Here is a 22,955-nt window from a genome sequence, read left to right as displayed (position 1 = left end):
GAGAAGCTCGTTTGGGGCAAGACCCAGCACGTCAAGTCTTAGTTGCTCAGTCGTGTCCGACTCTGCAACCCCCTGGACACAGCCCACTAGGCTCCTCTGTCCATGTGATTCTCCGGGCAAGAATACTCTGGTGGGTTGCCGTTTCCTCCTCCAGGGGATCTTCCTGACCCAGGCATCCAATCCGGGTATCCTGCATTATAGGCAGATTCTTTGCCGTCTGAGCCACCAGGGAAGATGTCAACTCTGATCTCACATTAAGTAGAATCATGGTGGCTGGGGCAGGGGAAGGAACAGGGCTTCCAGACTAAATGGGCCAGGGTCCAGTGCCTGCAGACACAGGCTGGCCGAGGGATGCCCTGAGCTGGACACAGAGGCTGGAGCTCATAGCTGTTTCCAAGTGAGAGGAAATCAGTGAGGCATGGACACATGGGTGTTTGGCATGTACTAATTCTGCTCCTGCATTCTGTTAAGAGGGCAGATTGAGTATGGGTGACTCTGCACACCGTGCAGACATCATCCCACAGCTTACAAAGAGCTCTTTGTAGCGAAAAAGGGTAACTGAGGGTCTAACACAGGCTTAGCTTCGATCCACTCACTCACCTCTCTTTTGTAATACCTTCTTAAACCCAAGAATTGATGAATCTTTTAGTGACAGAGCAGGGGAGAGGAATGAGGCTGGTCGGGGAGCCAAGGTAGTTCGTTTTATAAATGAAATCCCAGTTGTCATGTAGGTTAATTTTTTTCTTTAAAGAAATCTCTGTTTCCAATTAGAGATGTTATGAGTGTTGTTGATGCTGTCAGACATGGAGGATCATGCACCTCGGCTCACCTTTGCGTGGCTGACAGATATTCTCACATGTGGAGCTCTAAAATGTGGCTGCTTATGTGACATAGTGAACCCAGCCACACTTTAAAGCATAATTATTTCACTGTCTTATAGTCAGCTAATGTAATGGCTTTAAAATGAATTAAACATTCATTAATACCTGAATTTATATGCATTTTGCCATTCTGTACTGCCTTTGCTAAATTAATATAGCACACTTGAGTCCCTTCATTACCGAAGATTAATTTCTAATTTTTATATTTCATTTCAAGAAAACCCAAGCATGTCATACTTAAGCATGACTAACATTCAAACTTCATCTCCACTTTCCTTATTAAGTTGTCACTCTGTTCTGTAGTGACAGGCCCAGAAAAGTTACAAACACCAGCCAATAGGGTATGGAATAGAATGGGCCAAAATGGGCAAGTCCTCTTCTGTCACACGGAGGGAATCAGTCAGATCTGTTACGATGACTGTTGACAATGAAGTACTGAGTTGTGTGTCAAAGAGTTAAGTTCAGCCACACCATAAGGAAAGTAACATTTTTGTCCTTCGGATCTAGTACTTGAAAACATTAGAAAAGTTTGCCTGGGAACAGGGTGTGTAGTTTGATGGCTCTTAAACCAAAAGGGACTTCGTAGTCACCTTTGACCTTCTGGTTTCCCAAATTGGCAAGCAAAGGTCCAGAGAGTGTGAGTGACTTGCCCAGGGCCTGGGGTGTGGGGGAGAAGTCAGAGTCCCTCTTCTGTGGAGAAGCACATGGGGAATCCGGGCTGACCAAACAGGGAAGAGGGTCCAGACAGGGAGATGGGCCAGAAAGCAGGCATGGGGGGTCTGATGTGACCAAATGCTGGGAGAATGCCAATAGCAGGTGGGAACAGCCAGGACTGGTCGAGGGGCAGGCCTGCAGAGGCCAAGTGAAGTGCAGCAGGAATGGGCCTGGAAGGTAGGGGACAGAGGTTAGCGTTTCCGGGCCTCCGGGGCAGCTGCAGGACAGTGTCAGCGGTGGGACAGCTACATCTCCAAAACAGAGGGTCCATTTGTTCTCAAGGCTTCCCTCGTGGCTCTGACGGTAAAGAATCTGCTTGCAATGAAGGAAACTTGGATTCGATCCTAGGGTTGGGGAGATCTCCCTGGAGAAGGAAACGCAAACCTACTCCAGTATTCTTGCCTGGAGAAGCCCATGGATGGAGGAGCCTGGCGGGGTCACAAAGCGTCAGACACGACTGAGTGATTACGCATACACACATTCGTCCTCAAAGATACATGCTGGATGCTTCATATACCTTACCTTATTCATCTTCCATTTTAATAAGAGATTGCTTATATTTTTAACAATAATACGTTGGGTTTCAAAATCAGAGAAATAGCAAGATTAGTGAGAAAATGTAAACTAAGGTGGCTCTGGGTGGTCTGCTTCTGGAAAGTGTGACTTTGGGTCTGTTCTATGCACTCTACCTTGTCTGCAGTTCAAAACCATTTTAAAAAAGAACTTTTGAGAAACAATGTAAAAATGTAATAAGCAGGACTGTTGCTTTCCGCCCGCCCCCAATTGAAAGTGACAGAAGTTTCCTTACTCACGAGAGTACATTCCTTCTTCTGTAACGTGAAGACACGGAAGCACGTGTAAAACCAGGGACTGGGCGCCTGCGCATGCGCAGTGGAGCCCCCTCCCCGTGATTCCGCAGTGTGGGTCGCGAGGCTGCGTGGGCCGGGTTGCGAGCAGCCGGGAGGCAAGGCACATGTAGTCCTGAGGAGACAAGAGGCCAGGAGCCCCGGGAAGGCGCCGAGAGCGAGTGAGATGGAGCCGCAGGGTCCTTCACCAGCCACCTGCTTTGGGAAGAGCGCGTGGCTCAGGGTGGAGGCGAGTTGCGGGGAGGGAGTGGCGAGGGACAGGCCTGTCAGGGTGTTGCCCTGTCCTGGGCGTGACCTGGGGGCCCTGGGCAAGGCTCCATGTCCAGAGGTGCTGAGTGTGACTGACAGCGGGGTTCGTGAGGAGCCAGGCGGGGCTCCCAGGATGCCGCATCTAAGGGGTGGAGGGGGGGGGGCCTGCCGTCCATCGTGCGTGTGTGTGTGTGTGTGTGTGTGTGTGTGTGTGTGTGTGTGTGGAGGGTGGGGGCCTGCCGTCCATTGTGTGTGTGTGTGTGTGTGTGTGTGTGCGTGCGTGTGTGTGTGTGTGTGTGGAGGGTGGGGGCCTGCCGTGCATCGTGCGTGTGTGTGTGCGTGCGTGTGTGTGTGTGTGTGTGTGTGTGTGTGTGTGTGTGGAGGGTGGGGGCCTGCCGTGCATCGTGCGTGTGTGTGTGTGTGTGTGTGTGTGTGCACGCGTGTGTGTGTGTGTGTGTGTTCGACCAAGCGAGAGATACTCTAGGCCCATTGGTGAAAACCAAGACTGTCCTGGGCAAACTGGGGGCCGGGGGCACCTTGCCCAAGGGGTGCGAAGAGGGGGTGGTTTGGGGCCGGGGGAGAAGGATCTTAACTTCTATACTTTCAGTTAGACCAGAATCATACAGTGTTTATTTAGTTGCATTTGAGACTCAAAAGGAGCAGCGTTCCCCTCATTTCTGGTAGTTTTGGAATTCTTTATGAATCTGAATCATTTTGAACCTTTAAACAGTGTCTTTGTGAGAGTCGGGGAGGACTGCATACTGATGGCGTCTCTGTGTGTTTCCTCTGCAGAAGACCAGTCTCTGACGAAGGACGTATTGTGTGCCGCTCTGCACTGTGAGCAGAGCGTGGTGAGGCTTCTGCTGTTATCTGCTCTGCGAGGGGTCGTTCTGGTGCACGACCACTACCAGGTTTGGTATCCTTGATGTCTCAGAGACCTTCCTATTCCTTATGACTGGTCCATGCAGGACAGTTTCCTGTTCCAGGCTTGCTGGCTTGGTCTTAAACACAAGGGACCACGGTGCGGAGCTGTGTGGGGAGTTAGGGCTGCAGGCTGGGTGTCCACACCTCCTTCACCCAGGTCCTCCAGCTGCTGCTTGACTGGCTGGCACAGGCTTGGGAGAGCTGGTTGTTAAATGTTTAAGAGTTGTAAGCTGGTTCTTAGACATAGACATCATTAAGAATCAAATTATGTATGGTAAAATAAAGTTGAAAAGAAAGACACTAAACATTCAAGATTCCTCACTTCCTAATTAGTTTGGTATGTTTTGCTCTTGTCTGAGAAGGTTTGTGCTCTTTTATCTGCACAGTGGGGATGGTACTGCTGGTCTCTTCCCCATCCTGTGTTCAGTGACGTCGTGTTGCCTGTTTGAGTAGGTCATGCTGAGAGTCTGGCAGGCAGAAGGGATATGGGGGCAGAGGAAAAAAGTCATGTGTGTGTGAGTCTTGCCACCAAGTAGGAAGCGAATAGTCTGGTCTGATGGACCACCCAACCCACCCTCCCCAGGCCTCAGATGGACAAGACTCCAGCCAAGGCCTCATGCTCTGAACACCGCTGGTCCTAGGCTTCCCGTCTTCCTTGCCCCACAATTCAGAGGTTCTGTGTGGTGGCCTCTTCAGGGGACTTGCGTTTTGGTGCTCAGATCGCATGCAGAGAAGTTCGTTTGTGCCCCAGAAACCCCAAGGCAGGGACTCAGAACCCAGGACTCTGTACTGTGACACCTCAGAATGCTTCACATTTAACTTGCTTGGAACACACATTTGTTAGTTCTCTGATCATCTGAATGATTCATGACTTTGCTTTGTGAGAGTGATCAGTGACAGTTTTGAGAAAGTTGTTTAGAAGCATTATTAAAATGTCATGTGTTCTCTCAGCTTGAGCGCCGTCTTTTGAGAAACCTCTGTGCCATGAGAGTGAAGTACAGAAATAAACCAATGTGCAGGCTGAAGCACAGAAGAAAAAAGATGAGGCAGAGGTCCGAGCAAACTTGGACCCCCATGGAAGCCACAGAGGCAGAAACAAGGGAAGCCAGAGGCCAGGGACGCAAGGGCAAATTGTGGACTGCATGCTTACTATCCAGAACTTGTCTCAGTGGATCTGGAACTTTGAATGGTCTCAGTGGCCATCCTGATCTCCTCAACCACCTTTGACTCATCTTGCTTGTATCAAAGCAGTCCCTTTTGGTCCTTTTCCCTGGACCTGTGATATTATGGACTAGTTCTCCTCTTAGTTGTGGCTGAATGTAACGTGTACAATAATTATGTCTTTTGCTGTCTTAGCCGAAGGAAAAAAAATAGTATGTGTTGATTTACATGAGATATGGGCTTCCCTGGTGGCTCAGTGGTAAAGAATCCACTGGCCAGTGCAGGAAACTAGGGTTCAGTCCTTGGGTCAGGAAGAGTACCTGGAGAAGGAAATGGCAACTGACTCCGATATTGTTGCCTAGAGAATCCCATGGACAAAGGAGCCTGGCGGACTACAGTCCACGGGGTCACAGAGAGTCAGACATGACTGAGCACGCGTGAGTTACATAAGATGCCTTCTCCAAATCACCACAGCCTGGGACTGTGCTTGCAACATCAGGAAGAACTGGGTGATGAAATAAATCAATTCTGATGATGTGAAATAAATGATGTACAGCAAAACTATATTTAAAATGGATAACCAACGAGGACCTACTGTATAGTACAGGGAATTCTGCCCAGTGTTGTCTGGCAGCCTGGATGGGAGGGGAGTTTGGGGGAGAATGGATTACATGTATATGGCTGAGTCCCTTTGCTGGTCGCCTGAAACTTCCACAACATTGTTAATTGGCTATACCCCAATACAAAATTAGAAGTGTTAAGTTTGGAAGAAAAATGATGTACAGCAGAACTGCCGAGTCCAGGGAAGTGTGTATAGATTTATATGCTTGTCGGTACAAATAAACACATGTGATCTTCTGCTTTGGGGGTCATTTTACATTTTAAGTTATATTTGTCAGTTAGTTTTATGAACTATAGGTATTTTACATTCTTATCAATTTATAGGTATTATATATTTTATAAAATGATCAGTCTTTTCTACAGCTGTTGATGCTTGTAAAAGATGCTGATAATGTGTCCATGGAGTCTTAAGAGTCAGGGCCTAGGCCAGGGATTCTTCCATAGGGCTTCTCCATGCACCCACTTCCCCTGACAAAAGTGGCCTGGCACCTTTCTTGAAAAGTGTCATTTTTAGGCTGGGAGGTTGTGCGTCAGGCCCTCAGCTGGGCAGTGCTGGTCCTTGCCATGGCCTTATGTCCGCTGGGTAAATGGCAGAGCCAGGCCGAGGTTCCTAGGCAAGGCTCTCCTGGTACCCGGCCAAGGGCTCCTTCCAAGGCCTTGCAGTGTGCACCCAGGCAGTTGGGCAGGATCAGACATCGTCCGTCGCCTCTGCCCTGTTCCCTTATAGTGAGGACAGAGGACTGGCAGGTGTGTAGACAGCAGACTGACAGTCCATGTGATGCTCGGCGAGGATGCCTGCGTGTCTGCTTGAGCTCGTGCCAATGGTTTCCAACTGTATCACTGCTGTGTTTTCTAGGAATTGGAAAAGATATGGACCTCTCCCCATCAGCTAAGCTGTGAAGGCCTTCACAGGAATCTCTCCAGAGCCTTGGAAAGCTTCAGGAGCAGTTTGGAAGATGCCAGTGAGCAGGACTGTGAATGCCAGCCTGGGCCAGCCTCCAAGCCACACATGTATGCCCTGGTGGGGCCCATGCCGCCTCAGTCTCTCTCTTCATAAGGGCGATGCTGTGCCTTAGTAAATTATGAATCTCAGGCAATAATATGTAACAAACACCGTTAATGTACACTGATGTGTATTACTATTTTATGAATAATCATTTTGTTAATTATTTACTAATGTATTTTCTCACCAAACCAAAGCTTCCCATGACTTTAACTTTTGAGATTGTAAGTGGTAGGAGCAGCATCAGTGCTGAGGCTGGCTTTATTGGGGATCAAGAAATTGAATGAAAATGTCGAGATTCAAGGTTATAATATGGTAGTAAAGATGTTTGGTAGGGTAAGTCAGTGATTTTCCAAAGCACCTTCATACTGGGTTAGTTTTGCTCTGTGTTCTCAAAGTGTTAAGCCTCAGAAGAGGAAGGTGGGGACTTGTATTCTGAAAATGACTTATTCCCGGAAGAAATGGTGTTCCTCTGACTTTTTGGTGTCCTCATTTCTCGTACATTCCATGGTGTACCCTAACTGTTCTTTCTGCATTTATGAGAAGCATTTGTTATGCATCCTTACTCCCCTGCCTCCTCCTGCCTGGCAGGGGTGTTGGTAATATTAATGGGTGTTCACACACAGATACATCGTGTGTCCAATTATCTGAGAAATTTTAGGGAAATGCCATCTTGTTATCTAGCTCATTTCCTGGGAGCTGAGGCAGTGTATTCAACCAACATTGTTCCTGGGGTTTTATCTTGCCTAAATTAGCTTTCATTTTCTGCCATTTCAGGCTGGCCCAAAGCCTGGAGAAGACTTTATTGTTGTCTGGGAATCCCGTAATGACTTTTCTTAGCAATTTCACAGTAGCTGAGGGTGAGTATGTAGTTCCTCCCAAGTGTGCTTGATTAAAAATTAAATTTAGTTTCTCACACAAATATATCATTAAAATAAAACATGTAAAGGGTGAGTTATGCTATCTATATGTAGTAAATAGCAATTTAGAGCCTGGCTGCTCTGATGTATTTGGGGCTGAGAAGAAAGTCCTAGAATCCTGGGTACCAAAACGAAGAATGAATGAGAGAAGCTTCTGTGGTCCAGGGGTCTCCCTGGCCCTGTCTCCCTGTCTTATAGATCCTGAAGCCCCCTTGCATCACCATGTCAGGTCTGAAGAATTCTGGCAAATCTCTTGTTAGGAAAAGTGAGATGAGTAGATAGGTGGAGAGAAGTGAGTTTCCTTGATCACTGTTCCCTTGGGGGGGAACACCTCTTTTTTAGAGTAAAATTTAAAATGCACAGGTCTTAGAGGAAGCAATTGAGCAGAATTGCTGGATAATCTGGGGTTTTGTTTTACTTCTGATAACAAACGATTGCAGCTCCCCTGTGGAAGAGTAAGGTATGGCTTTATTTGGTGCTTGTTGTGGGCTGGATGTAGTGGGAGAATAATCCTTGCCAGGTTTTCATATCAGATCTTGTCTTCACTACTTCAGTCAGGAGTAGCCTGAATGTTTATTATTATAAGAATTCTTTCCTTTTGATTGTCTTTCAGGTGTCAAAGTAAAAGATTTGATGCAGAATATCAGCAAGTTAACTGAGGAGCTCCGATCTCTGCACTTCTCAGATGGAACCATCAACAGTATTTTAGAAGCAAACATCTCCCACTCAAAGGTGGGGCTTGAGTTCTGCTTCTGTTCATGGCTAGAGCTGTCTGCCTCCTGTGGTCCTACCCCTACCCCATGGCCAGGGATCCCCTGTGAACTGTGTGTGTGTATTTGTTACTTTGCTCAGTCATGTCTGACTCTTTGCGACCCCCTGGACTGTAGCCCGTCAGCCTTCTCTGTTCATGAAATTCAGCCAAGAATACTGGAGTAGGTAGCTCTTCCCTTCTCCAGGGGATCTTCCTGACCCAGGGATCCAACCTGAGTCTCCTGCAGTGCAGGCAAATTCTTTACCATCTAAGCCACCAAGGAAGGCCCTGAACCATGTAAATGGAGCCAGAAAGGAGATCACAGAACATGCTGGCAATCCAAGGGCATCATGATCCGCTGCCAAGACCTTGGAGTCCTCAATTTCATAATAGTGTCTTTACCAGAGTTCAGTTCAGTTCAGTTGCTCAGTTGTGTCCAACTCTTTGAAACCCCATGAACTGCAGCACACCAGGCTTCCCTGTCCATCACCAACTCCTGGAGCTTGCTCAAACTCATGTCCATCCAGACGGTGATGCCATCCAACCATCTCATCTTCTGTCATCCCCTTCTCCTTCTGCCTTCAGTCTTTCCCAGCATCAGGGTCTTTTCCAATGAATCTGTTCTTCACATAAGGTATTGACCAAAAGATTGGAGTTTCAGCTTCAGCATCAGTCCTTCCAATGAATATTCAGAACTGATCTCCTTTAGGATGGACTGGTTGGATCTTCTTGCAGTCTAAGGGACTTTCAAGAGCCTTTTCCAACACCACAGGTCAAAAGCATCAATTCTTTGGTGCTCAGCTTTCTTTAGGGTCCAACTCTCACATCCATATATAACTACTGAAAAAACCATAGCCTTGACTAGATGGACCTTTGTTGGCAAAGTAACATCTCTGCTTTTTAATATGCTGTCTAGGGTGTGGTCATAGCTTTCCTTCCAAGGAGCTAGCGTCTTTAAATTTCATGGCTGCAGTCACCATCTGCAGTGATTTTGGAGCCCAGAAAAATAAAGTCAGCCACTGTTTCTACTGTTTCCCCATCTGTTTGCCATGAAATGATGGGACTGGATGCCATGATCTTAGTTTTCTGAATGTTGAGTTTTAAGTCAACTTTCTCACTCTCCTCTTTCACTTTCATCAAGAGGCTCTTTAGTTCTTCTTTTGTTTTTTTGCCATTAGGGTGGTGTCATCTGCATATCTGAGGTTATTGATATTTCTCCCTGCAGTCTTGATTCCAGCTTGTGCTTCATCCAGCCTGGCATTTCACATGATGTACTCTGCATGTAAGTTAAATAAGCAAGGTGACAATATACAGCCTTGACATACTCCTTTCCCGATTTGGAACCAGTTTGTTCCATGTCTGGTTCTAACTGATGCTTCTTGACCTGCATACAGATACAGATTCCTCAGAAAGCAGGTCAGGTGGTCTGGTATCCCCATCTCTTTAAAAATTTTCCACAGTTTGTTGTGATCCACATAGTCAAAGGCTTTGGTGTGGTCAGTAAAGCAGAAGTAGATGTTTTTTTGGAACTCTCTTGCTTTTTTGATGATCCAGTGGATGTTGGCAATTTGATCCCTGGTTCCTCTGCCTTTTCTAAATCCAGCTTGAACATCTGGAAGTTCACAGTTCACGTACTGTTGAAGCCTGGCTTGGAGAATTTTGAGCATTACTTTGCTAGCGTGTGAGATGAGTGCAATTGTGTGGTAGTTTGAGCATTCTTGGGCATTGCCTTTCTTTGGGATTGGAAAGAAAACTGACCTTTTCCAGTCCTGTGGCCACTGCTGAGTTTTCCAAATTTGCTGGCATATTGAGTGCAGCACTTTCACAGCATCATCTTTTAGGATTTGAAATAGCTCAACTGGAATTCCATCACCTCCATTAACTTTGTTCGTAGTGATGCTTCTTAAGGCCCACTTGACTTCGCATTCCAGGATGTCTGGCTCTAGGTGAGTGATCACAACATCATGGTTATCTGGGTAGTGAAGATCTTTCATGTGTAGTTCTTCTGTGTATTCTTGCCACATCTTCTGCTTCTGTTAGGTCCATACCATTTCTGTCCTTTTTTGTGCCCATCTTTGCATGAAATGTACCCTTGGTATCTAATATTCTTGAAGAGATCTCTAGTCTTTCCCATTCTATTGTTTTCCTCTATTTCTTTTCATTGATCACCGAGGAAGGCTTTCTTATCTCTCCTTGCTATTCTTTGGAACTCTGCATTCAAATGGATATATCTTTCCTTTTCTCCTTTGCCTTTCACTTCTCTTCTTCCCATATCTATTTGTAAGCCCTCCTCAGACAACGATTTTGACTTTTTGCATTTCTTTTTCTTGGGGATGGTCTTGATCACTGTCTCCTGTACAATGTCACAAACTTCCATCCATAGTTCTTCAGGCACTCTTTCTATCAGATCTAATCCCTTGAATCTATTTGTCACTTCCACTGTATAATCATAAGGGATTTGATTTAGGTCATTCCTGTATGATCTAGTGGTTTTCCCTACTTTCTTCAATTAAAGTCTGAATTTGGCAACAAGGAGTTGATGATCTGAGCCACAGTCAGCTCCAAGTCTTGTTTTTGCTGACTTTATAGAGTTTCTCCATCTTGGGCTGCAGAGAATATAATCAATCTGATTTTGGTATTGACCATCTGGTGTTGTCCATGAGTAGAGTCTTCTCTTGTGTTGTTGGAAGAGGGTGTTTGCTATGACAGTGTGTTCTCTTGGCAAAACTCTGTTAGCCTTTGACCTGCTTCATTTTGTACGCCAAGGCCAAATTTGCCTGTTACTCCAGGTATCTGGAGTAACTTGACTTTCTACTTTTGCGTTCCCATCCCCTATAATGAAAAGGATATCTTTTTTGGGTGTTAGTTCTAGAAGGTCTTGTAAGTCTTCATAGAACTGTTCAACTTCAGCTTCTTCAGCGTTACTGGTCAGGGCATAGAGTTGGATTACCGTGATATTGAATGGTTTGCCTTGGAAACGAACAGAGATCATTCTGTCGTTTTGAGATTGCATCCAAGTACTGCATTTTGGACTCCTGTTGACTATGATGGCTACTCCATTTCTTCTAAGGGATTCCTGCCCATAGTAGTAGATATAATGGTCATCTGTGTTAAATTCACCCATTCCAGTCCATTTTAGTTCACTGATTCCTAAAATGTTGATGTTCACTCTTGCCATCTCCTGTTTGACCACTTCCAATTTACCTTGATCCATGGACCTAACTTTCCAGCTTCCTATGCAGTACTGTTCTTTACAATTGTTCTCTGGACTTTACCAAGTTAGAAAGGGTAAAACTGGTGGTGATGTTCGTTCCTGATTCCCAAACTGATTTGCTTTCAGTAGGGAATGCTGTACAACCTGACCGCACCGTTGGAGCAGTGTGATAGCAGTGGGCAGTCTTCTGGCTGGTGGGTGAGGGACACTGAGGAGGGCCCAGGAGTGAGGAGATGGGGACATGGGCTGGGTTTGCCCATGGAGGGCAGAGCAGGTGAATTTCATCTGGATCCTCCGCAAGTGCTTTGCTGAGATCCCCTTTTGGCTCGTCGCATGGGGGTGTACTTGCCTGTTGGTAAAGAATCTGCCTGCAGTGTGGGAGACCCAGGTTTGATCGCCGGGTCAGGAAGAACCCCTGGAGAAGGAAATGGCAACCCACTCCAGTGTTCTTGCTTGGGAAATCCCAGGGACAGAGGAGCCTGGCGGGCTCTAGTCTATAGCAACTGAAGCGACTTGGCGCAGCAGAGTCGCTGCCTCACTGGCGAGCGGCCACCAGGTGTCGCTGACGCTCTGCCGCGGGAGGGCTGCGGTTCCGAGGCGCCTCTGCCTTGAGGTGCAGTGCCTTCTTTGTGCGCGTCCTTCAGACCCTGTGAGTCACCGCGGATGGCCGCCCGAGTGGCTGGATGGTGAGGCTGTCGGCAGGGCCATTTAAAAAGCTTGCATTCTTGGGATTCAAATTAGTAGTGTAAGTTGTTAGTATTTGCTGTGCTACCTAAGTGGGTACATGAGCTCATGTGTGCCTACAAATCTGAGGTAATAGATTCATGTTTGGTTAGGTGACACTTGGGGCCCTAGATTCTTCTAGGTTGTTAGGTTGATGGCAGCATCTCTTAATCCATATTATCTGTGGTAACTTTTCAGCATTTCTGTCTTTGAACTTCTCTGCCTTACGCTCAGTCAGTGTTGAGTTCATCACCTACCTCAGAGGTCTCAGAGCTTCCCGAACGTGGAGTCTGCAGTTCCCCGAAGGCAGCAGGTGTCTGTGGGCTGGCTTGCGAGATAAATAGATGTGTTTGTGCAGCAAGGTTCCAGAAGCAGGTGTGAGGTGGGATTTCAGTGTAAACCATGAGTGGCGGGGCCCCTGGGTGTGAGGAGCCGCCCCGTGGATAGGGCTGAGGACTCAGACGGAAATGAGGAGAAAAGTCACGGGAGAGCCACAGGTTGGGAGACTCGGGTCAGTGTTCCCGAGGAGGCAGAAAGGGACGGAGCCAGGCCGACTGATGGGGACACGGGCACCCGGGAAGCCCCTCTCTCCCCACGCTCTGTCCGTGAACGCCTGTATCTCCAGGTTAACACCCAAATCATAGACTCCTGGGTCCTGGAGTCCACCTCCTACACCAGGACTGAATCCCCGCCACCCGCCCTGAGACCAACCAAGCTTTTTACGCTGGGATGCGGTGTTCTTGGCTCAGGTCAGCAGTGACTTCCTCCCTGTCTGTTACAGGCCACGTTTTTATTCTGTTAAATGTCACAGTGAGGTCTAAGGGTTCAGGACCAGATAGACTGAGAGAGCAGCCAGAGGCTCTTCTCCTCCCTGGATGCTCTCAGCTGGGGAAGACTGGGTTCTAGCATCCTCAGCAGGTCTGTCCCTTCCCTCCCCCCAGCAGCCAGGTACTGGAGGGAGGACGGGAAGGGGCGCCCTGGCTCCCATCTCTCCTGGGAGGCTTCTAAAGGGAGGAGGTATTCTGAAACCTTGTCTTGTTGACCTCCCTTGGGCAGAAATGTGGGCGTTTGGTGGGCCTGGCACAGTGTCTCTCAGGCCGTTCAGTGAGCCCCAGGAACGACTGGTGCCCTGTTAGCTGAGAGATGCTGGTCAGGGTTCAGCCAGCTCCACACATCCCATTTGTTACAGCGCACAAGGCTTGTCTTCTGGAGAGCTGCAGTGGGTAGTTCCTGCTGTAACTCGCTTCAGAGCAGACCCCGGTAAACAACTGGCTCATTCCGGCCTATCTCTTACCTGAGAAAGACAGAATTACTTTGTGAGTGGAGTTAAGAGTTTCTGGCCCATGCAAAGGGCTGTGGCCATGTGTGCCCTTTAAGGGACTTCCCTGGTAGTCCGGTGGCTGAGACTCCCAGCTCCCAAGGCAGGAGGCCTGAGTTGCATCCCTGGTCAGGGACCTAGATCCCACATGCTGCAACTGAATATCTCGCATGCCACAGTGAGGATCAAAGATCTTGAGTGCTGCAGCTAAGACCTGGTGCATTCAAATGCATCAATAGTAAATAATATTGAAAAAAAAGGCACTGCCAGCCACAGAGCATCTTACCTGAGGGAGCTGCTGCTCGCTGTGCCTGCAGGTAACCCCACCCCCGTGGCTTCAGACTGGAGCTTACATAAGGTCCTTTTAACTTGGGGAACTTCAGACCCTCACTGCCAGTAAAGAAACAAAAGCATTGAATGGCCCCTTCTAATGGGGCCTCTCTTTCACTACTCACACTTATGTAAATATCTTTAAGCCCAAGTCTTAAGCTTGATTGCATTAATTTCTACAAAAAGTATTTCTTACTGGTTCCGGCCAGTTATTCTAACCATCAAGGTGTTTTCAGTCCTGATCTACTTTGCAGAATGTCATTTGCCTCTCAACATGGCCAGTCACAAAGGAGAAGACCACACCTTCTATATTTTCATTCGTGTTATTAATGTAGAAAGATGCTTGTGACCTGAGGAGGTGCCAGCCCACACCTGTTTAACAGTTCGGGCTCTTAAACCCGCTGTAGCACAACTGCTAACTTGCGTGTGTGTTAAGTCACTTCAGTCATGACCGACTCTTTGCAATCCCGTGGACCGTAGCCCACCAGGCTCCTTTGTCCATGGGATTCTCCAGGCAAGAATATTGGAGTGGGTTGCCACGTGCTCCTCCAGGGATCTTCCTGACCCAGGGATCAAACCTGCATCTCTTATGTCTCCTGCATTGGGCAGGAGGGTTCTTTACCATTAGTGCCCTGATAACATACTAGTCTAATAACTCTGCCTTCGAAAGAAAATGACTTTGTATTGATCCGGATGGTTTTAGCAATTGTCATATTCTTAAAGGGCTCGTGGCTAACCCAGGATCAGAATGCACACCAGGACTATTATCTGCCAGTCATTTCTAAAGTTTACTTTAAGAGATAAAGCTAAGGTGGTTTTAACTCTCTTCTTGGCTTCGAAAACACTCTTGGTAATAGAATGTTATACTGTCTGAAGCCCTGGGAGGAGAGGATCCTGGGGAAGTGCTGGGGTGGGGGTCCTGGGTGGGGAGTGAGTTTCCCACCAGGCCTGCAGCTGGCGGGTGACTGTCTTGGGGGCAGGCCCTCCCCCTTACTGCCACCTCTGGACAGGACGGGGGGCTTGATGCTGGCCCACAGACTTTTCCTGGGAGTATGGGAGCAAAGAAGGAATTCACTAATTTAACTCTCGTTCTTAAATTCATTACTTTTCAATCAATAAACCCATCTACTTCTTACACATCTTTCTTCACATTCCAGTAAGTCAAGCTCTGTTTTTGCTGTTAGCCTCGTGTCAGCTATAATGGATGTCACTGGGCTGTGTGTCATTTATAATGATCTCATTTGCTTCTCCCTTTGGAGCACTTTTGGGTCTTGTTATCGTCTCTTTTGCTCAGACGGATAATGACCTCTGGGAGGTCACGCAGGAGGAGTTGGAGTTGCCTTATTCTGGATCCTTCCTGAGTCCTCCCACGGTCTTCCCACTGTGTGTGGCTGCAGCCCTTCCCGACGGTTCCAGAGCCATCTCCTGCCCTCTCATCGCACCCCATCCAGGCCTTTCATTGTGCAGGCAGATCCGAGCCTGATGGGACCCGGGAGCCAGGCCGCAGCTCCTGTCTGTCCTATAGAAACTGGTGCTTAGCATCCAACCCCACTTCTTTGCTTTGACAAACGCGGAGGTGGCCCGGTCACCTCCCGTGATGTTCCCATCCTTCCCGGTCACTGTCGGGACTTCTGTCACAATTAGGCTGAGAACAGATTCCTCGCAGTGTTTCTGTGCGCCTCTGAGTCTGAAATTACCAGCTGTGCAAACCCACCTCTGAACTGCTGCTCTGAGTACAGTTAGGGCTTTGGCAGATCCCAGGAAACAAGCTCCTGCTTAAAATGCAAATATCTCTCCTGGTGATCACTTCCACTTTTATAGGGAGTCTGTGAACATGAATGAATGTCTCACTGAGTGTGTGCCTGTGTGCTTGGATCGCAGTAGTGGGCTGCCCTGGACCCCTGGCTCCCTGAAGTTTTCCAAGCCAGATGCGGACACATAGGAAAGGTGCTGGCAACTTGGCGTCCACATGTTTAATTAAACTGCCTGGACCAGTCTGAGCTGAAAGATGACTGACTCTAAAATGGTTTCACCCATGATATTCCAAGGCCAACAAAACTGAGTATTTTCTCTGTTTTTCTTACTCCCTGCCTGTTTCAGGTGCCTTTTGAGCAGGGAAAGTGGTCACAGTAAAATTGAAAACAAAGATAAAGAATGAAGTAGGGAAGCACAGAGCAGGCATGGAAGCAAACACAATGCAAGGTGCTGTTCCTGTGTGTGGGGTGGCCGTGAGGTTTCTGCATGAAGGCAGCCCCTGGGACCTCCACATTGGTTGAAAGACATGTATACAAGTTTTAAGACAAATGTTGGCTTTGGGGCTAAGAGAAGCATGGAATATGATCCTGCTTGGGGACCACGCTTGATGCTGAGATGATGCAGAGGGACCCTCACCAGCTGGTTCCGGTTGGTGTCCACATGAGACCAGGTGCAGTGATCCCAACTCAAGGAGAACTTCCATGGAAGTCTGTTTTACAGAACTGGCCAAAGAGGGGCTTCCCTAATCAAAGCGAAGGGTGGATGTGCATTACTCCCCAACCCCTCTTTGTTTTTTGTTTTTTTTTTCTAAATAAATGTAAAGTAAATTATATATATATATATATTTTATTATTATTTTTTTCCAGTGGGTTTTGTCATACATTGATATGAATCAGCCATGGATTTACATGTATTCCCAATCCCGATCCCCCCTCCCACCTCCCTCTCCACCCGATTCCTCTGGGTCTTCCCAGTGCACCAGGCCAGAGCACTTGTCTCATGCATCCCACCTGGGCTGGTGATCTGTTTCACCATAGATAGTATACATGCTGTTCTTTTGAAATATCCCACCCTCACATTCTCCCACAGAGTTCAAAAGTCTGTTCTGTATTTCTGTGTCTCTTTTTCTGTTTTGCATATAGGGTTATCGTTAACACCTTTCTAAATTCCATATATATGTGTTAGTATGCTGTAATGTTCTTTATCTTTCTGGCTTACTTCACTCTGTATAATGGGCTCCAGCTTCATCCATCTCATTAGGACTGACTCAAATGAATTCTTTTTAACGGCTGAGTAATATTCCATGGTGTATATGTACCACAGCTTCCTTATCCATTGGTCTGCTGATGGGCATCTAGGTTGCTTCCATGTCCTGGCTATTATAAACAGTGCTGCGATGAACATTGGGGTGCACGTGTCTCTTTCAGATCTGGTTTCCTCAGTGTGTATGCCCAGAAGTGGGATTGCTGGGTCATATGGCAGTTCTATTTCCAGTTTTTTAAGAAATCTCCACACTGTTTTCCATAGCGGCTGTACTAGTTTGCATTCCCACCAACAGTGTAAGAGGGTTCCCTTTTCTCCACACCCTCTCCAGCATTTATTGCTTGTAGACTTTTGGATAGCAGCCATCCTGACTGGCGTGTAATGGTACCTCATTGTGGTTTTGATTTGCATTTCTCTAATAATGAGTGATGTTGAGCATCTTTTCATGTGTTTGTTAGCCATCTGTATGTCTTCTTTGGAGAAATGTCTGTTTAGTTCTTTGGCCCATTTTTTGATTGGGTCATTTATTTTTCTGGAATTGAGCTGCAGGAGTTGCTTGTATATTTTTGAGATTAATCCTTTGTCTGTTTCTTCATTTGCTATTATTTTCTCCCAATCTGAGGGCTGTCTTTTCACCTTACTTATAGTTTCCTTTGTAGTGCAAAAGCTTTTAAGTTTCATTAGGTCCCATTTGTTTAGTTTTGCTTTTATTTCCAATATTCTGCCCAACCCCTCTTTGAAACCCACTTTCAACCAGAGGCATGAACCTTCCCTTAGAGACCATGATGGAAACAGTGGAACAAGAAAATCTTTCCCAAGGTACATCTGTGCCTCATAAGTCCCCTGTGGAAAAAGCGCTTTTGGTTAATTAGGCATGAAAGCAACATCTCTCTCAAAGATTCAAAGTGTCCATCAGCATATTAAATTCTCTCTCTGTTTGTGATGGTTAGTTTTTTTTTTTATTTATTTTTTCAGTGGGTTTTGTCATACATTGACATGAATCAACAATAGATTTACACGTATTCCCCATCCCGATCCCCCCTCCCACCTCCCTCTCCACCCGATTCCTCTGGGTCTTCCCAGATATGATAGTTTTATATGTCTATAAGGCTAGGCCACAGTACCCAGATATTTGGCCAGATAGCAATCTAAATGTCCCTGTGAAGTTATTTTTTAGATGAGATTAACATTGGAATCTGTAGACTTTGTGCAGATGTTTGTTGTTGTTCAGTTGCTCAGTTGTGTTTGATCTTTGCAGCCTCATGGACTGCAGCATGCTAGGCTTCCCTGTCCCTCACCATCTCCCCGAGCCTGCTCAAACTCATGTCCATTGAATCAATGACACCATCCAACCATCTCATCCTCTGTTGCCCCCTTTTCCTCCTGCCCTCAATCTTTCCCAGCATCAGGGTCTTTTCCAGTGAGTCAGCTCTTTGCATCAGGTGGCCAACGTGTTGGAGCTTCAGCTTTAGCATCAGTCTTTCCAATGAGTATTCAGGGTTGATTTCCTTTAGAACTGGCTGGTTTGATCTCCTTCAAGTCCAGTCTTGAGCAGACTACTCTTTGTACTGTGGGTGGGCCTCATCCAATCAGTTGAAGAACTAAGTGAAAAGACAGAGGCTTCCCGGGGAAGGGGGAGTTCTGCCTCCAGATGGCTCCTGGGGCTAATCTGCCACAGTGGCTTGACCCTGGGCTTCCCTGATGCTAGCCCACACTGCAGAGTGTGGTCTTGCCAAGCCCTTACAACTGAGTGAGCCAGTTCCTTAAAAAAATCTCCTGGAAGATGCACATCCTATAGTTTCTGTTTCTCTGGAGGACCCCCATTAATCTGTCATTCTACTTCTTAATGATTTTGGGGTCTCTCTATGGCATTACCTGAAAGCATCTGATGAGCCCTCCATCAAGGCTCCTAGTAAGGGAACAGTACCTCTTGTTCACAGAGGGTCCCCTCTTGGTTGGAACGTTTTGCAGTAATCGCAGCCATCAGGGTATGAACACAACAGGAAGTCTGCTGCTTGTTTTAAATTCTGCTTTATAATTTGTCACATTAACTGGAAGATCATTAACCGGAATTCATTCCCAGGCAGAGACGCAGCCCCGGCCCTCTCACAGAGGGAACGGCAGTGTGCCCAGGGGCAGCACAGCTGTCCCCAGGCCCTGCTTCTCACTCTGTTTGCTTTTTCTTGTCAAAAATGATAACTGGCTTGGAAATCTGGTTTCCAATTGGAGATGGAGGAGAAAAAATAGTTCACACTGATAGCAATGAAAAATAAAAAAAACTGATAACCTGAGAGCAAAGGCTAAGACTCACTGTCAGAGGGAGAGACACAGACATGACTTCTGAGAGCATCTGGGGTGGAGGGCGGGAGGCAGCTGGGGGCCTGAAGGCCCCAAGTCATCTCTCTGTTGCATACAGCTTCAGGGGATTATGTGTACATTTTAGAAACCTTTTCATTCAGAATGTTTAAAATAGAGCAGAGTTTGGGGAATCCATGACACCGCAGGTAAAGCCTCAGTGTCTTGGGAGAATGGGCTTTCCAAGGTCTCATCTCTGGGGGAGTTCTGAGTCCGGGGGCTGCACGTCTCAGGCGCAGTCACGTCCAACCCTCATGCTTCGACAGGTGCTGTCCAGCGCCCTGACAGTGGCTTTGTCTGGAAGCTGCAACAGGGACGTTCTTCGGCTCCTGCTCCAGTTCCCTGAAGACGGAAAGTCCGAGTCTGCAGCGAGGGAGCTGTGTGGCCTGCCCAGGGCCCAGGTGTTTCCCGTGATTGTGGTGTTGGCTCGCAACCTGGACCTGCGGAACTTCGTTTACAAAGTAAGGGGAAGACGGGTGCTGGCCTGGTTCGGGCAGCGTGAGGGGCCGGTGTGGGTGCATCAGGGCCAGCAAGGCAGGTGCAGACTTCACAGCCTTGGCCTGTCCCCGCGCCCCCTGGGCACCACCTCTGGGTGGGGGTCTCGGAGCCAAGGGTTGCTCAGGAGACTTTCTGGGGTCCTTGCGGTTAGGCCTGTCAGGACGTTTGGCGCAGCATTGGTGGCAGTCATTGTGCTCAGTGGGAAGGACCAGTGAACAGAATCACCACCCGAGCTTAGCACCTGCTCCCTCCTCTTTGGTGGGCACTGGTCTGACTTTGTCCGGGAGGCTGGGTTCTGCTGCCTGTCATCCCCAGTGGCCCCTTGGAGTCAGAGCCACTCCCCTGCCTTGGCCATGACCTCCTCTGCCCCCTGTTACATCCTGGGGCACATGGACTGTGTCCCATGAGGGGACGTGCCTACCTCTGCCGGGGCCTGTCCAGGAGAAGGTGTGCAGATGGTGGGGGCGTGGGGCAGCCCCTTCCTGTGTGAACCAACTTGTTACCTGCCCACTCCCAGCAGGTGAGGGGAGGGAGGTGGGAGGAACCGAGGGTTATAGTGTGAGCGAGAAGGAGCTGCAGGTAACCGTGGGGACAGCCGCCCGGGGGCGCCCAGTCACCCTCTACACACAGGAGTTGTGCCCGAGGGATTGCACGCACATGGCTCATGGCCTCGATTTTGCGCTCTTGGTCCTACTTCTTCTAGAACGTCTTCATCTTCCGGCCTCCACTCTGTTTATGTTTCCAGGCCCTTCACCCTTGACCTCTAGGGGCGGGTCTTGCTCCAAGTTTCTCCCCAGGGAGATCAGCCGACATCTGGGCCAATCAGAGTTAGCACAGTGGCTTTAGGTGCTCCACATCCCAAAGGACAATTTTGGGCTTAGGAAAAGGCAGATATGCAGTCCAGTCGTGTTTCCTTCGTGGCCTCCCTCTTTTCAGTAACTCCAAGAATCCAGTGGGTGGATGTTGGATTACACACACACACACACACACACACACAGAACAAAGAATAACTCTCAGAAAGAGAATTAATTCTGAACATTTCAGAATTTTCATTTCAAGCCCACAGGCCTGAGAATCGTTGTGTCCTGAATGTCTCCATGACTGGTGGGGCCGCCCCCATCGAGGTGTGTCCAGGCCTCCAGCTCACATGCTGGTGGGCGGGTCCTGTCCTCAGCACCTCTGTCTTCACTGTGCCATGGGCACGTTGGGAAACGTGCTACCCGGCGGAGGCCAGCTCTCTCACGTACATGGAAGCGACCGATTTGAAACTGGTGCTTCTCGGGCCCAGACAATTACTTTGACAAGAGCCATAAGGATGAAATACTGGGTCGCTCTCCCAGACACCATGAAATTGACACCACTGTTAGTAACACCAGCTCCTTCTAGACGCCTGGCTCCAGGGAAGCCTGTTGGTCCACGGTGATGCTCCGGGTGTTAGAGCCCCATGGACGCACATGGGAGCCACACCAAGCCCAGGCATCAGTAGGCTCAGCCTATGCCCCGGGCCTCTCGACTGACAGCGAAGCTAAGGTGCATTTCACAAAACACCATTTGCGGTTAATGTCCAGTGTGTCCCTCTGGCCCGTAGGTGCTGGGTCTCAAATCCGGCCACACCCAGCAGCCAGTGTCCCCGAGGGCAACTTCTCAGGTGCAGCCGCGGTTAGGAAGGCCGGTGGAAATGTGACAAGAGCCTGCACTGCCTTTGCTCCTGTCCAAGGTGTCTCTGTTGCCTTAACTGAGGACAGTCGCTGTGTTCTGAGCAGAGAGAGTGTGTGAGGGACAGAGTGGGACTTGTGTCCCGCGGGTCAGGGGCAGAGCCAGCAGCCTTGTGGCAGGAGCAGAATTGTTAGGGGCCGAGGCCTGAGTCTGCAAACCTCCTGTGACGCCTCCACCTCTGTGCGAAGAGGCCGTGTTTGCTGACGTCCCCCTTCATCCAGAGACTGGTATTTTTGGGAAATTTTTGTTTATTTATTTGTTTGTTCATTGACATTTTCTCCTAACACAGTCTTCAAAAAACCTTTTTTTTTTGATCTGGACCATTTTAAAATCTTTACTGAATTTGTTGCAATATTGTTTCTGTTTTCCGTTTTGGTGTTTTGGCCATAAGGCATGTGGGATCTTAGCCCCCCCTGACCAGGGATTGAACCCCAGCCCCTGCATTGGAAGGCAAAGTCTTAACCACTGGACTGCCAGGGAAGTCCCATGACAATCTTTTTAAAATTTTTTTGACCTTTTAAATTGTAGTTGGTTTATAGTATTGTGTTAGTTTCAGATATATAGCACAGTGATTCACTTATACATACATAACTATTTTTTCAGATTCTTTCCCCTTATATGTGTGGGCTTAGTCATTTTAGTTGTGCCTGATTCTTTGCAACCCTATGGACTGTAGCCCACCAGGCTCCTCTGTCCATGGGATTCTCCAGGCGAGAATACTGGAGTGGGTTGCTATGCCTTCCTTCAGGGGATCTTCCCAACCCAGGGATCAAACCCAAGTCTTCTGCATCTCCAGCACCGCAGGCAGATTCTTTACCACTGAGCCACCCAGGAAGCTCCTTTCGCCTTTTGCTGCTGCTGCTACTGCTGCTAATTCGCTTCAGTCGTGTCCGACTCTGTGCGACCCCATAGACGGCAGGCTTCCCTGTCCCTAGGATTCTCCAGGCAAGAATACTGGAGTGGGTTGCCATTTCCTTCTCCAATGCTTGAAAGTGAAAAGTGAAAGTGAAGTCTGACTCTTAGCGACCCCATGGACTGTAGCCTACCAGGCTCCTCCGTCCATGGGATTTTCCAGCCAAGAGTACTGGAGTGGGTTGCCATTTCCTTCTCCTTCCCCTTATAGGAAAGGGCAAATAACCTTGTAGATTATTACAAAACATTGAGTAGAGTTCCGTGTGCTAACCAACCAGTATTGCCAAAGGCTGTTCTAGCCCCTGTGGCCACATCAGTGACCACAACAGGCAAAAATCCCTGCCTCCATGGACTTGCATCCCCGAACCGAGAGGATGCCGTTCATAAGTCAAGTGCAGAGCATGTCAGTGGTGACGGCACAGGTGGGTTCCAGGATAAGGAGACACTGATGTCTCTAAAGCACCCAGGTTGCATTCCTGGCCCTGATCATCCAGCTGTGGTGCAGTGGGAGCCCTTGCATCTCTCTGAACTCAGGTTCTTCACCCACACAACCAGCCCCAGCACACAGCCTGCAGGGGTGAGGAGAACTGGAAGGGATGTGTGTGCTGTGACCCAGGGAGGCAGTGGGTAAATGGAAACTGTCTCACATGTAACAACTGTCTCATTTTGACCCTCTTCTTAAATTTCCACTCATGGCACCCCAAAGACAGAAATATTTTTTTAGACTAAAAAAAATGTTTTTTAATTCTATCATTTTTGCTGTTGTTTCCCAATTCATTAA

General features: G+C 48.1%; 1 protein-coding gene across 2 annotated transcripts in view; it reads left to right on the top strand.

Moving 5' to 3' along the window:
* ABCA13 (ATP binding cassette subfamily A member 13) overlaps nt 1–22,955 on the top strand; it is a 379,106-nt gene that overhangs the window by 79,205 nt on the left and 276,946 nt on the right. The window contains exons 20-24 of one of the 2 annotated variants that reach the window (XM_043873351.1): nt 3,503–3,621; nt 6,273–6,448; nt 7,197–7,279; nt 7,953–8,071; nt 19,315–19,509. In XM_043873351.1, the coding sequence (XP_043729286.1) occupies nt 3,503–3,621; nt 6,273–6,448; nt 7,197–7,279; nt 7,953–8,071; nt 19,315–19,509 (692 nt within the window). The remainder of the gene's footprint in view (nt 1–3,502; nt 3,622–6,272; nt 6,449–7,196; nt 7,280–7,952; nt 8,072–19,314; nt 19,510–22,955) is intronic. The other variant, XM_043873352.1, reaches the window with a different exon arrangement.

This window comes from Cervus elaphus, chromosome 18 (assembly GCF_910594005.1).
Source record: "Cervus elaphus chromosome 18, mCerEla1.1, whole genome shotgun sequence".
Lineage (NCBI taxonomy): Eukaryota > Metazoa > Chordata > Mammalia > Artiodactyla > Cervidae > Cervus > Cervus elaphus.
The sequence above is the reverse complement of the archived record's forward strand: the minus strand, read 5'-3'. Positions and strand labels throughout refer to the sequence as shown.